The sequence below is a fragment of the Chaetodon auriga genome, chromosome 18 (assembly GCF_051107435.1).
Source record: "Chaetodon auriga isolate fChaAug3 chromosome 18, fChaAug3.hap1, whole genome shotgun sequence".
NCBI lineage: Eukaryota > Metazoa > Chordata > Actinopteri > Chaetodontiformes > Chaetodontidae > Chaetodon > Chaetodon auriga.
The window spans coordinates 9330544-9346456 of NC_135091.1; the positions used below are offsets into that span (position 1 = coordinate 9330544).

At 43.2% G+C, this 15913-nt stretch overlaps 1 protein-coding gene across 8 annotated transcripts in view; it reads left to right on the plus strand.

The window, feature by feature from the left end:
- The window catches only part of utrn (utrophin), a 174964-nt gene that overhangs the window by 98101 nt on the left and 60950 nt on the right, over window positions 1-15913 (plus strand). For 7 of the 8 annotated variants that reach the window (XM_076756295.1, XM_076756296.1, XM_076756294.1 and 4 more), the window contains 2 exons: window positions 6007-6179; window positions 9377-9533. In XM_076756295.1, coding sequence (XP_076612410.1) covers window positions 6007-6179; window positions 9377-9533 — 330 coding nt within the window. Of the gene's footprint in view, window positions 1-2892; window positions 2956-6006; window positions 6180-9376; window positions 9534-15913 lie in introns of those variants that run through there. The other variant, XM_076756301.1, reaches the window with a different exon arrangement.

Genomic DNA, 15913 nt, shown 5'->3' on the forward strand with positions numbered 1-15913 from the left:
TTATTTGTTTTTCATGTTTTTTTTCTCCCCTGTCCTCGTCTTGGTAGGAGTGCTTCTGCTCATTTCTTGTTGTCACTGCCTCTCTCTTCTCAATCAGTCAACTTTTCTCTCCTCTCCTCTTTTTGCCTGAGGGATTGGAAGTGTTACATTCTTACCCCTGTAATGGTCCTAATCCGCTTAACTTAGTGATGTAGCCCAACATTAACCCCCACATCTCCTGCCTTAAGCTCCATATATGTGTGTGTTTGCATTCTTAACAAGCGTCTGCTTTTGTGAACCACAGGCTCGGAGTTGCTTGCACAAAGTTAAAGTATTGAAACCCTTGGTGAGCCAAACTTATCAAATGTGTTTCACAAGAAGGTTGTTTCAAGTCTTTTTTTTTTCTCTCTCTCTTTAATCTCATCTTCCCGTCATTGTTGAATTAGTTATGCTTGTCAAATGTGCCGATTTTCCACTAGTTAATTTCACATCCGTCTCCTGAAAGCCCTCAAATAGTATATGTTTGTCGGCATACATCAAAAGTGCTGTTTAAGGGCCTTGAGTATGCAAATATTTGTAATTAGCTAAGCGCACTTCAAAGTCTTTCTCTTATGAATATGCAATATTGTATTGTATTTGTTCTTTTTTCTCACTTGACAGCCATCTGTCTGTGTGTCTTTGATGCACACCACATGTCTACCCTGCTGTTCAAAATGCCAACACACACTCATGCACAGTCACACAAACACTTTGACACACAGGTTTAATATATGGAATGCATTTTAATTCAACACATGCATCTATTTAACATAGTCCTATAGACCGCAGCCTGTGCCCAGGCCTCTCCAAGCATATTATAACCCCCATTTATAAACCCATTTAAAGGATTTAGCCTTTGTTCTATAGTAGGAATTGCAGGGCTTGCATAAAGCGGTCCTCTGCAGGCTGATGGTTTTCAAACTGTGGGATCGGAACCGTTGAGGGCTTCAGTACTTCAGTTCAGTAGTTGTAGGAGATGAAATTGAGTAAGAGCCATCAAGCAAAGGTGTTGTTCATTGATTAAAATGCATGAATAATTTCCTGTGTGCTGAAGATGATATCCTCCCTGTCCTGAAACCCAGCCCTCCCACCATCCCAAACCCCCCTTTTTTTATTCTTTTATCAAAACGTCCGTGTTTTCATCACTCCTGAGCTAAACAAGTAGAAAGTTCCACTAGAATCTGTTCACTTGGCCCTCTGCTTTCACTTTCTTTTAACCTTCCCAGATGTCCTTTTTTATTCCTCTGTTTCTGTCATCTTACACTGTACTCTGTTTATCACTTTCATCACTTCCATCTTTTTGCCAGTCTTACTTTTCAATACTGATTTTGCTGCTAAATTCCACATGAAATCCTTACTTTTCTCTTTACTCCCCTCACTCTACAATACTCTCTGCCCATACAGGCCTCAGGAAGTGGGTGTGTAGTGTGTCAAGTTAGCTGAGGTGGGGGGGGGGGGGCAGAGAGAGAGAGAGAGAGAGAGGTAGAGAGAGGTAGAGAGAGGAGGGGAAAGGGAGGATACTGATCAAAATAATAAACAGCTGTGTGAAAGAGTGGGGCGACTGGCCAGAGAGAACGAGAGCAACCGAGGAAGAAGAGGGAGGGATGCGGACACCAGCCCGGGAGCTTGTGCGACCCGCGAGGGAACAAAAAGCCAACGAAGAAATGTAACTTTTTAAGAAGTTTCCTCGTCCCAAGGGCGGAAAGAATGCAGGGGTTGACAAACAGACCGACCTCTCCATCTCAAGACGCAAGGAGATAATCGTCAGAGGCCCGGCGAGTCAGACTGCTGTGCCAGGATCCAGGACGCAGAGTCTTGAGGCAGCTCCCTGCGAACACGTGGCTCCAGAAAAAGAAGAAGGCATTCTTTGACTAAGTGGCCCGAGCATGGCAGTGATTAGGAGGGTGTGATAGAGCAGGAGCAGAGCGGGGCTGGAGACCTGAGGGGCCGGTAGGCAGGCAGACACTGAGGTGGCTGTGCCTCTTTGAGCCCGTTACCTTTACTCAGGGGAATGAGAGGGCAAACCATGTGCCTCTTTGTGCTGCTGTCTATCCTCTTGAAGTGTGTGGGGTTGTGTGACTGGCAGGGATAGAGTGCTTTTTATCAGAGTAATTGAGAACAAATGCCCCAGTCCTGCCCTGGGTTGGACTGCCGGACATCGTGTAAACGGCTCCCTTCATGCCCAGAGAGGAAGTGGAGGAAGGGAAGCATAGCAAAGTTGAAGGAGAAAGCCAGACCTGTCCCGGGCGACTTTACCTCTGCCTGCCCGTCCCTGAAAGACACAAAACGTTATCTTCGCTTTGCAGACCTCCACCCAAGATTTGCTGGATTTCCCCTCCAGTTTCAGTGCCCTGTTCCTGTCCAGAAGAACTCTGCTCTCAGCCTCCAGCCTCTACTTTGTCAAACCTCCAGTGGCACCAGTCATCCTGTTAATCCCAGTCCCAGCTCTGAAGCATGACTGCAGGGTAACTGTCAACCGTCCCCCGTCCCCCCCCCCCCCCCATTTGGCTCGGCTGCCTTTCCCAAGAGGATGCTACGAACATGTGGTGGGATTGGGCAAGCACACACACTGGCACACATGCACAACTGCTGCCAAGGAGTGTGTGAAGTGTGTAAATTGCCTGTTTTGGGACCGCGACCCAGATTTGACCCTCTTGTGTTTGAATTTTTTACAAGAGCCGGGTTTCTGTGTGGTTGGATTCAAGATTGTTCATATTTTGGATTTGCTATTGATCCGAGCCCTGACCTTGACGGTATCTGTTTGGACTGTAACCACCGGAGGACTTACCCACCTGTGCTGATTCCTCGCTGATCTCCCACCTGTATGACAGTAGAGAAGATGTAGGCACTGCAGGGAGTGGGAGGAGTCCTTTCACACACTCCAATATGATTGGCTTGAATTTCAGCTTGCAGGAGCTGCTCAGAAAGCTTGAACAGGTATATGTCTACTGATTTCTGGATACATTTTTGATGACAGCTCGGTCCTGGTCTCACAGTGGCTTTTGAATGCAGTATTTTCAACAGCATGAGTACAAACACAGTCACCATTCTTTCTCCATCTCCCCTTGTGTTTGTAGATGTGGACCTAATTTGGGCTGCTTTATGAGGTCTGAGCACTCATTATTGGACTCATTAAAATGGAATAATCGGTTCTGGCCTGCTTTGCTAGTTATTAGAGAGCGCTACCATGCAGAGAAAGAATTAGTTTAGACTGAGACCCAGAACCTTGAATTTGGCTTAATTTGTCAAAGCAAACCTTTACAGTAATTGTGTTAAGGGCTAAAGACAAACATGGCTTAGCCCAGTAAAGAACATTGTTGTTTGAAGTACTTATTGTGTGCCAAAGCAGCGTCAAAAGGACAGTGTGTTTGTGTATATTTTACTTAAGCCACAGCTTAACTGTGCGTTTTATGTTTCATCCTTCTTAAAGCTCTGAGTAGCAGTTGTAACTTCACTTTCCATGGGAGACTCTGTCGCATCCTAACTGCGCTCCAACCAGCCCACAGCCAAGAAATCTCTATCGCTCATTAAAGTGTGCATGAGATCCATCCTGAGAACCATTAACCTTTCTGCTGCCTTTCTGTCCCACACACTGTGTGCGTGCGTGTGTGTGTATGTATGTGTGTGTGGTAGCTGGTCAGAGAAGTAGTGGTTCAGTTGAGTCATTAGCTGTGCTGTTTGTGTTATATATGCATCTGTGCTTTTTTTTTTTTAGTGTCATGCTCATAAATGTGTGTCACTTGCTTCCTTAAATGCATTTGCACTGTTCTCAGTATCCTCACAATTAGCCTAAAACTGAACTTATTACTTACTTGTTTTCGTGTGTGTTTGTGTGGATAGGAACAGTGGCTAACTGAGTGTTTTGTAGCTGGTGTGATGACCTGTGGTGCTCACATGTTTGTTGTTGTTGTTTTGTAGTATGTGTGCGTCAAAGAGCAAGAAAGATCGGTCACCCAAAGCACAAAGTAGCCTTTCAGTGGGTGAAATGAAATGTAAAGGGAGCTTTGTAAATGAATGTGTGTGCCTCTGTATGTCCACACAGTCAGTGCCTTCTGTGCCGTGTGTGTGCACTCAGTGTTATCCTCAGTGGAAGTAGAAGTGCTAAAGAACAAGAAAAGGGAAGCACTTGGGTAATGACTTGAAACACATCCAGCTGGCTCAGTGACAGACTGACTTGCTGTCTTTCACTCTTTGTCTGTCCTTCTGTCTGTCTGTCTGTCTGTCTCTCTCTCTCTCTCGCTCTCTCACACATACACGCACACACTTTCTCTCTTCTGTGACCTTTAAGAGGCATTTGATTTGTGTCAAAAAGCCAGCGGGTGATTATCCTTTCAGATCACAGTGGAGCGATTTGCTCCAGCCTTTGTGAAATGTCTATTGGCATTCAGTAAATTACAGCACTGTGCTACAGATGTCTGTGGTAATTGATAGTTGTTTTGTGTGTAGTCTGATTCTGCTGTAGTTGGACTGTATTTTGTCCACACAGTTCCCAGAGTAGTTTAGCGATGGTCACAGGTTCCACTTAGTACCATATGATGTTATGACCCAACATGCATCCATTGTGTGTCTCTCATATGTTGTCCCCCGTCCTCTGCTATGTATGTATGTACGTGTGTGCATGTTTAATAATGATAAAATAATGTATATTTCCTACTTAAGTTTAGGTTTGTAGGTATTTGTGACATGTGTGAGTTGGCTGGTGGTTGACACTTTTTCCAGGCACATCGGGTGCACTGCATCCAGTATGCGAACATTTTTAACTTGGAATGATGCAGTTATTTGTGAAAGCTGAGAACACTCTTTTACTAGCTGTCCATAACTTCTTTTTGTAACTGTTAATTTATTTTAATAATACAGACACTACAGTAAAACAGTGTGGCAATAGCACTTTCCCCAGATAGGGAACAGTAATTTTACTGTAATTGTAAATGAAACTTGGTTGATGGCATTATTTCCAATCTGTTATACCACAATGAGAAAGATACATCAGCCACAGCTACATGCACTGAAGATGGGTCATTTCACACGCAATGGCCAAAATAATTTTTTTTAATTGCTATACTTTTGCAGGCTATAGGTCTCATTTCACTTCTCTTATCTTCACTCATTTTGTCCCATTTGCAAATCTGTCTCAGTGCTGCAGGCAGTGTTAGACTCATCCATATGGTATTGGAGTCTTTTCTTTATCTGCAGTTCAAATGGGTTGAACTGAGGGGAGTCCCAGTTGAGACAGAGAGAGAAGAAAATGGAGCAGTTTTACACATCTAAAAATAAAACATTTGACAGGATCCTCTGCTTGCGTCAGGCCCCCTTGTGGTTCAACCCTCACACACAAACACTCACACATACCCTTTGAGATGTGGTTGTGTAATAGAGCTGCATGGTTAAGGACACTCATGCACACATACGCATGGAGAAATCGTGCTTCGTCACAGTATTGAATGTAGTGGCCTCTTGCAGCTACACACACACACACACACACACAGCATTTTTGAAATACAACTGCAATACATCAGTATATCACACTGTATGCCAGCATAAAATTAGCAAAGCTTGCTTTGGTGTAGCCGTGCTATAACCTAATGCAGAGTTAGCGTGGAGGCAGACATTGCTTAGGGACTTGCTCCTGGGTGGGGTGGGACTTCGAAGTCAATGAAAGGGTAGAAGTTAAATTCTTTTTCGTCAAACAGTCAAAAAGTACCTCGAGGACATTCGGTGGAAATATAAACTTCTCTGCCCTCTGGAAATGTTGTGTGCAGTACGCCGTGAACTCCCTCAAGACGAGGCCTCGTGACAAAATCCATCGTTATTTTCGGTTCATGAATAATCAGCCATGACAGCCTAGAACACTGTGACGTCCAATTTTGGGCGATTGCGATATGAACTTGGCTTTGCTGCTATGCTTGACTGTGCATTTGCTAAGAAACTTTAGTTTCCCCGAAAAATCCTTCCTTTTTTTAAACAATTCTTCTTTGTCTGTGTTTGTAGGACATCCAGGCTGAGATTGACGCCCACAATGACATCTACAAGAGTGTGGACGGGAACAAGACGAAGATGGTCAAGGCTCTGGGCAGCTCAGAGGAAGCCGTGTTCCTCCAACACAGACTGGATGACATGAACCAACGTTGGACCGACCTGAAGGCCAAATCAGCCAACATCCGGTCAGTTAACCTTTATCCAATGCTTTCAGATAGAAATCTTTTTATTCTTTCTGCAGTGTTTATGGTCCTTGGAGCTCAAATTATGCTCTCAACCCTGAAAAGAAGAAAAAAACATCTTGGCAGAAGGTCTTGATCATGCCAGTGGTTCAAGTGGGTCAGAAGAGAGTTTTATTCTCACACATCAAATAAGAAAACACAAAACAATGAACTGAAGGTCGCCAACGCTGAATCACAAGAAGTCAAAACTATTTCTAAAGAGGACACATTTTCTTTCCACACTGCAAAGCGTATAAACACGTCACATCAAGCGTTCAGTCCAAGAACACAATGGACGCAGTGTCAGAATTTCTATCACTGTGAAAAGCTGAGTCATGGACTGATCTCCAAAATTAGCTTGATAGTGCTATGGCTTGTTCATGGTCATTGTTAGGAAAGGCCAAGTGATCCAAATTTCAAAAGCTTTATAAATACTGGTACTCCTCAAAACTTTTTCCAACAATCTGCAGCCATGGACTCCTCTAAGCAGCTGCCTAGCACTCTGAAAATGAAAATAATGGTTGCCCACAAAGCAGGAGAAGGCTGTATTGAGATAACAAAATGTTTTCAGGTCGCCGTTTCCTCAGTTCGTAATGTAATTAAGAAATGGCAGTTAACAGGAACAGCGGAGGTCAAGCTGAGGTCTGGGAGACCCAGAAAACTTTCTGAGAGATTTTAAGATTGCTAGAAAGGCAAATCAGACTGCAAAAGACCTTGGTGAAGATTTATGTGACTCTGGACTGGTGGTGCACTGTGCTACTGTGCATTGACACTGGCACAAATATGACCTTCATGCAAAAGTCATCAGAAGAAAACCTTTCCTGCATCCTCTCTACAAAATTCAGCATCAGACCTTTGCAAAGGAACATCTGAACAAACCTGATGCATTGTGGGAAAAGTTGAAATAGAACTTTCTGGCTGCAATGAACAAAGGTATGTTTGGAGAAACAAGGGTGCCGAGTTTAATTGAAACACCTCTCAAACTGTCAAACACTGAGGTGTATCGATTATGCTTTGGGCTTGTGTTGCAGCCAGTGGCATCGGCAACGTTTCACTGGTCGAGGGAAGAATGGATTCAATTAAATACCAACAAAGTCTGGAAGGAAACATCAAATCATCTGTAAGAAAGCTGAAGATGAAAAGAAGTTGGCTTTTACAACAGGAAAATGATCCTAAACACACCTCAAAATCCACAATGGACTGCCTCAGGAGGCATAAGCTGAAGGTTCTGCCCTCACAGTCCCCCGACCTAAACATTATTGAAAACCTCTGGATAGACCTCAGAAGAGCAGTGCATGAAAGACTGCCCATGAATCTCACAGAACAAGAAGCCTTTCACAAGAACGAACGGGCAAAAGTCCCTCAAACTAGAACTGAGAGACTCTTTGCTGGCTACAAAAAGCCTTTGCAAGCTGTGATACTTTCCACAGGGGGTGTTACTGAGCACTGCCCAAACTTTTGCTTTGGGCCCTTTTCCTTTTGTGTTAGTTGAAATGTAAAAGATGGAAATACAAAAGTAATCTTGCTTAAAATATTAAAGAAATATGCCATCTTTAACTTTCTGACTTTTGTAAATCAGGTCACATTTACTTACTTTGCTGTTCGAAGTAAATGTGTTCTTACCACTGAATCTTGCTTACTGTTGACTGGGCCAAACAAAGTACTATCCACGATGTTACATCACTCACATGTCTGAGATTGATGGAAAACACGTTATGGAATACAGTAGCTTCTGTGTTCCACATGTCCGCCATGGAACACAGGGATGACATACAACCTCCAAAAGGACCTGAGAGCGACTACAGTGCCACATAGACTTTTGAGGACAGAAATAGTGCCGCATCAGCCATCGCCTCGGCATAGATAAATAAGAATGATGATGGGTGAGGATGCAGAGGGTGAAGAAAGTGAAGGTGGAAGTGAAGTTGACAGGACCAGATGGAGATGATCAAGGAGGAGGAGGAAGGATGGAGAGAAGCGGCACAGGAGCACAACAAAGCTACACGGGCAGGGGAAAAGGTTAGAGAGAGTTAAGAGAAACTGGAGGCTTAAAAAAGAAATGGTAAAGATTCTGCGCCAAAAGTAGTTCGTTATGAGCAGAAAATAAATGAGAGGGAGTCAAGGTCAAGCAGTGCAGACATAATAAGCTGGACTTGTTCCACAGGAAGACAAGCAAGGGAAAAATAGACAGTGAGAGATCACTCTGTGTGTGTGTGTGTGTGTGTGTGTGTGTGTGTGTGTGTGTGTGTGTGTGTGTGTGTGTGTGTGTGTTTGTGGACGTGTATTACTCTTGTTGTGGAGACATAAATCTGTTTACACAGTCACGTTGTAGGGACTTGTCTTTCTTATGGGAACAAAACACAACTCCTCATCACATTAATCATGAAAGTTTAGAGTGAAGACTTGGGTTTAGGTTAGGTTTAGTTTAAGGTCAGGCTTAGGGTTCAGCAAGTAATGGTTATGGTTGGATAAATCTCCAGGAAATGGATTTAAGTCAGTGTTATGTCCCAGAAAGTGATGGTAACACAACTGTGTGTGTGTTGGGGCAGGTGGGTTGCTGTGAGTGTGTTGATTGTATACAGCCCATTATGCCTTAATTGTAGTACATGTGTAATTATGGCTAACTCGGCGAGTGGCAATAGGAGGCCTCTCTACACAGTGTTCAGATACATTATGCCCGGAGGGGAAGAGAGAAGCAGAAGTGCTAATCAACACATATTGCGTAAATGCTACCACCCACGCAATTAGCAGCCAACTGTGTTCCTTTTTTACAAATAACATCTCCTCCAGAAGGGTAGCAACCTTTCTTGAGTGGTCAGTGATCAGGTTTTTACAGGGTTTTGCAGGAATAAAAGCTTTTTAGTTGATTTCATCGTGTATGTTTTTATAAGCTTTAAACCTATAATCAGTTTCCTAAAACTAAATGAATACATGTGACTTATGTAGAAATACAAGTGTCAGCCTTTGATAGATGCTAAGTCTATATTTAGCATTGCATGTTACTGCAAACCTGCATGCACATGAGGAAGCAATGCCACAGTATAGATGTGTCCCTTGAACGGACTGTTTGATTTGTCTGTACAAGGCTGCATATGCATCAACAATAGGAGCTGAAAATGCATACGGTGTAGTAACAGTTTAAGTATGGCGTATTTTGGCAGAGCCCATCTGGAGGCGAGCGCTGAGCGGTGGTCTCGCCTGCTGGGCCTCCTGGAGGAGCTGTGGAGGTGGATCTGCATGAAGGATGAGGAGCTAGCCAAGCAGATGCCTATCGGAGGAGATGTCCCCACCCTGCTGCAACAGCAGAACCACTGCACGGTGCGTACTACTGCCACAGGCAATGTTCCTGCCACGCTTTACAAGATTTATCATACCTTGTCCCTCATTGTTTTCGTCAAGCTTCCAAAAAGCTGAGTTTTTGAGTCTTAAACAGAGGAGTATGTGTTTCTATTGTTTTGTAACCATATTTTAAGAATTAAGCATGTTATCTACAGTCAAGCTATTAAAGGGCCTACTTTCATGCACTAATAAGATGTTTTCCTGGATTTTGCATCGTTAGACCTTTAAACACTTTGGGTGGGAGTAGACTGCTTGACTGATTGACTGCAAGGCTTGACTTTGTCCTGTTGATTAATGGAGATTGATCATGATTATAACACCAGCCGAGCGCCACCCATCTTCAACCTGAACAGAGGTCTAATTAGCCAGAGTAAACAAAAACACCTGAGTGGGTCCACAGGCCCTTTAAGTCAAAGGTAACTGGATGACTGAGCATGTTATCATGTTGAATACGTGACCACCATCATTGCCACTGTGTTACACCACCCTTTTGACTTGTCATAGTAGGAGAAGAACAAATGTTACTAATAACAATGGCTCCATAAGCCACTGTGACAGTAAACCATCTTGTACCAGGACCCTGGAACTGAAGCAGTGAAACTCCCAGACTGGAGTAATCAAAACAACACTGGATTAGAGTGTCTTGAGAGTGCCTGTTCTCCCAATACATTAATTATATCCCCAGCCAAAGTTGATAACCCAGGCAGATGATGCACAGGATTTTATCGTGTGGTTGCAAGCATTGATATACATTAACTCACCGTATTCAGTGCTGCACATCTGCTGAACAGTCAGGACTGAAACCATAAAGACGATATTGTGATTGTAAAGCAGTAGCGGTAATCAAGCTGGCGTCAGGAAGCATCAGGCTGGTCAGCATGTTGGCTACAGTACGTTTAGCTAAACTACACATTGCTGCGGACAAGCATTACCACAGCGTGATGTTTTACGTCTCCGTGGTTAATAATCAGCATTGTTATTATGGTCACTCAGCAGTCACCATGTACAAACCGTCTATCAGTGCAGAGTTAAAAGACCAATATCAAATTGCTGCCCATTCAGTGCTGTTGTTCCTTCTGTTTCATTCCAGAATTGTTGTCATTTATCACCCTTACAAAACACTGTATCATTTATTCTAACAAGCGATCAATACCACCATTGTGCCAACCCATTCACACCTTTGTCATCACTGCTTTTTGTCGCCAGTGTTCCCCACTGTATTATTTATTGTAACCACTGGTTATTGTGATAGTGCATTGGCGTGTAATTGCTTTCAGATAGATGACTCACCCTGTGGCTACTGTTTACTCCCAGCCTGCTGGCCGCCACTACTGTTGATGTTGCTCTCGACATCGTAATGCGTTTCTCCGCAGCCCGTTCGCCACACTGTTATTTTGTTCCCCCAAAATGCCTTGAGAGTAAACACATGTGCTGTCATGCGTGGGCGCGGGATCACAGACACAGTGACAGAGATCAACAGACTCTGCGACACACACACACACACACACACACACATCCATTGCATATTTGTCAGGGCGTATATGATTCTTCCTAGACTAATGTTTAACAGAGGCACATCTTTATCTGTGTATGCATTCAGTATGTGTGTGCATCTGATTAAAGGGTGTGTGTTATTATGTTTTGGTCGATACTAAACAAGACTTATCAAGCAGTCATGCACACAGAGACAGTTTCCATTTCCAATCAGTTTCCAAAAAAGATGAGATATGTCCTCAATTATAAGGACATGAATCATACACGCTTCAGTACTAATACATGAAAGGAGATGAAAAAAAGTAGGGCTTTGAGATGGGAAGCTAAAAAAAAAAAAAAAAACCTGATTAATAAAAGTATATAAGCTATTGGAATTCTGAACCCCATCCTAACCCTTCAATAAGACAGAGGGAGCTAAGGCTGCGATATAAAAGCAGTGTGCTTGGTGCACTCTTGCAGCCACTAATTTCAGAGACAGAATATAGAAAAGCAAATAACTGATCTGCTGCAGAGACAGAGAGTGGGGCTTTTTGCATTGGCAGACGATCAATTTCTCGGCCGCTGTAATGCCTGCTAAATATAGTCTTTTAATGATTTAATGGAGAGTCATCGTTCTAAAGCATAGCTTATTACGCAAAAGAATAGTTTCCCCGAGATCATGCCTGAAAACTTGGCAGACCACGTGAATATCCTGTATCCAGGGAGCTGAGACTATAATTTGGCCATGATCTGGCCCTTGTTATGTGCAGGAAAGAGATGTATGACTTCAGCATATGAATTTAAATTGGGATTATGGGATTATAAGAGAGATATTTTGAGAAATTGTTTGCCAGTTAAGACCTGGAATCAAAGGCTCGATGCCTTAGTTTCAGCTCTGTCTGCGTTTTTGAGCCATGAGACGATGAACAGCTGTCCAGGTTAATCAGAATTCGTCCTCTGAGGTTTGAGGTGATGTTCTCTGTGTCTGACAGAGAACTGAGACGTGTTTCAACCCAGCACATCAGACAAGATCCACGAGATAAGGAATGGGGCTGAGAACACAATAGCCACAGGAGAATATAATCCTCCTGCATTCCCACTCTCACCTTCCTTTTCCCATTACCCTCTTTGAGCTCTCCTGTCCGTCCTGCTGCTGGACTCCCTCACCTTTTGCGTCTCCTTTCTGAGCAGCCTTCCTCTTTGCCGTCACACTCCCTTTTTCATCTCCAGGTCTTCAGCTTTAAGATGCTGAAATAGGAAATAAAGGAACAGGGGAGTTGAAGGCTCACTTTTCATTTTGACTATGTTATATTTTCCCCTTCACTTTCTTCTTCCTCTGTATTCTTAATAGATTGGCCTGGAGGTCTTGCCGACCCTGAGAGGGATGAGGGGGCTGAGCAACACAAAAAGCTGGGGCTTTGAACACGTCATGCTCTATTACTTGCTTACACAGACACACACATGCAAGTCCCCTGTGCTCAAGAGTACGTACGCATACGCTTCAGTCACTCAGTGATAGCACACACACCAGCTGCTCTGTCGGTGTGTTGGGGGGAAATGTGTATAGATATATGGAAATTGGTATCTATGAGGTAGTGAGGGCTTAGAAGGGCTAAGTGGAAAACCCTGTCTTTTTCCCCCTCTTTTTTTCTGGGCGACTTGAAGAGATAAAGGAAGAAGGCTAAGCCACTTAGCCCAACAGAGAGCAACTGATACTGCTGTTATTAAAGAGTCAGAGGGAAGAAAAATATGAGAGAGCAGTGGTCCGAACAGAGGGGGGATGTGATGGACAGGAAGCGGCAAACAGAGGCAAAATTAGATTTCGAGAAAAAAAAAAGGAAGAAAAGAGGATTATTTGTGGAAGAAAGGAGCTTAATAGAGGTAGAAAAAAGACAAATGTGGTGCACTTTCACCTGTTTGTTTTCAGGATATTCAGCTTGTGTCACAACTGTTGCATTAGATTCTGCCTTAAAGCAGCTGTTGAAAGTAGAAAGTGTGTGTGTGTGTGTGTGTGTGTGTGTGTGTGTGTGTGTGTGTGTGTGTGTGTGTGAGAGAGAGAGAGAGAGAGAGAGGGGCATTGTCCTGACTTACTTGAGTGACTTCTTGCTCCCTCCGTTGTGTATTGATCTCTGTCTGTGTTTTTCCCCGCTAAAATGGCCCTAATAGCATTTATTAATCGCACATTCAATTATCCAATAAAAGGCCTTTGTCAGCATCCAGCTGATTAAACTCATCACTCTGCTCTATTAAATTAACAGCTTTTAGATCAAGGAGGGAGCGAGCGCCTGTGGGCATTTTTAACAACTCTTTATCTTTCGGAAACAGTTGGCTTTTTGTGTGCGTTGTTTGGACAGTCCAGGCTGGTCTTTTCAAACAAACGCGTTTTTCAGAATGAATAAATATGACCACAAACCGGCAGTGTGATTCTTTTTAAAGATCCCCTCCAGACATGTTTGAGACACTGTGCTTAAACTGCTAATGTTTTTTTCCACAAAAAAAGCTTGTCTTAAAATCCTTAAAATTAAATCTACCCCTTCTCCATTTAAAAAATTCAGAGTCTGTGATTATGCAAATACGTGTCATCTCAACAGTTTAACTACTTCAGAGGAGACGTCTCCTGCTTTACTGAAAAATCCATTCTGTGTTGGCTTCCCAGCTATTTGTAATGTCACAGATGATGCTCGTAGGCCCGCCTCCTGAAAACTGGATTTTCAGTGAGTGCAGAGAAACTTTCCACTTTCAGCAGATGACTGTGAAAACAGCTTTCCAGCATGAAACTCGGCATCCTGCACAGTGAAGCTCGAACATTAAGATGTCGGAAAAAAGAGGAAAAAAAATTTTTTGAGTGGAGCGGGACTTTAAATTTAGATTTATTTTACATGGCACTTAAATAAGTCTCAGTATGCTTAACCAGTGTACAATTACCCTGTCTAAAGTGTGGAGGCTCTAATAATCCGTTACAGAACCCATCTTAATCATTGTGCCTGCATGATTGATTAACACCATTTGCACCTGAACGGACAGGTTGTAAAGGAGAATGAAATGGATTAAACTGCTGTGCTGGACTTTTGCCTTATCTCTTCGGAAAGGATGGGCTCTCGATCGCCTCGCTCTGACTAACTTTTAATTGTTTTTGTCTGCTTCATTTGCATTTGTTTGCAGCGTTTTCATGACATTGTCGGAGGGCTTGAGAGCCTGTCGCACTGCTGTCTGACTGCAGTTTCGTTTTCGTTGAGAACACCTGAAAACAACATCAACAAAGGCGTGAATGAACAGCCGTGTTAGAAGTAGTGATCACTGATGATCAAAGGGACAAAAAACACTCTGATTTCATGTTGCGAACCCTCCAATGAAAGCCTTTTTTTCCCCCCAAGAAGCATCTGAAAATGTCTCTTCAGTGATCCAAAATCTGTGTAAATCATTGCAGTGGCACTAACACAACATTGTAAAATAATCATATCCAATACATACTTAAAAGAAAATACTAAAATAACTATGTTGTGTCAGTAGCTGTCACTGAAGAAACTGGTGTGTGCATTATTATTTTACTATGCCTTACTATTTCATAAGCTGCAAAGCCGTCACAGGGTTATTTCCAACACGTGGGTATTTTACTTATTTAAAAATGGCCAAGGCTGGAAGCAACAGATTAGTGAAGCATGTCAGAGAGTAGATTTCAACAACAGCCACTTATCAGTAGCTTTGAGCTTTTTCAAGAGAACAGTTGATGTTGAGGGCAAAGGAGCAATTCAATTTCCACGCACAGTCAGTCTGAAGCCCCTTCATGAGCTCTGTAGCTGTGCGCATTTGCAAAATATAATTTGGCTCAGACAACAGAAGTTTAAACGTTTGCCTTCCCCCACAAATGCCACTCATTTTTATTCGCTCGAGAAAAATAAGAAGTCATCAGTTTCTTGACAATACGCAATTTCTTCTGAATGCGAGCGAGCCCTTATTGTGAAGGCTCCTTTCGTCGCTGTCAGGTGCTTTTCTGATGTCGAGAGCTGGTTTATTGTAGTGGGCCTTTCAAGAGACTTTTTTTTTTTCTCCTTTTTTTTTTTTTTTCCCCTGGAAGAAGATGAGGGGGTGCGGTAATATTACGGAGGGGCTGAGATAGCAGGGTTTTGAGAGCGGGAAGAGGGATGTTTGGCAGAGCCCTGAAAGTAGCTGTGTTGTGATAGTATCTTATTGCCACCACAGCACAGGGCACACAGTGATAAGAGTTTGCTCTGCTGCTGCGGCCACACACACCACACACACACACCGCACACACACGGGCTCAAACAACCTCCCAGAAACACAAGCAAGGTCACGCATACCTGTAAGATAGATGCGGTAAGTATTGTGCGACTGACAAGCATCCTTTCCTCCTCGGGCCCTCACAAATCACAGGACCATATTGTAATGTGCCGGTGCTAAAAAACTATTAAAACGAAGAGCAAAGCGAAGGCCTGCTCCTTTTTATATTTGACATAGACAGGAATGTCTTATCACTCATAGGCCAGCTGGGTGTAGGAAAAAAAAGAAGAAGCTTTTTTCTTAACCTGAAAGCTGTACATGCGTTTGATATTTACCTGTCATGCTTCCCTCTGAAAGCGTGTCCCCGTGTCACACTCTGATAATGTGAAGTTTCACTAAAAAAAAAAAAAAAAGACTTGTTTGAGTGCGGAAGAAAAGTCTTTGGTGTAGTCGTCTGTCTGAACTGCAAGGGTGCCCAGTGGCTGGGTGACAGATAGAGAGGCTGTTTCTAACAGAGGGAATTACTTGGCACTACTTGTGTTGCCATTGTTACAACCTTCTCTGGCTTCGTCGGTGTCTCTTTGGAGCCAGTTAACAGTGAAGGACGATGTTTGGGGGAGCACCGCCGTCATAAATTTCAACATTTA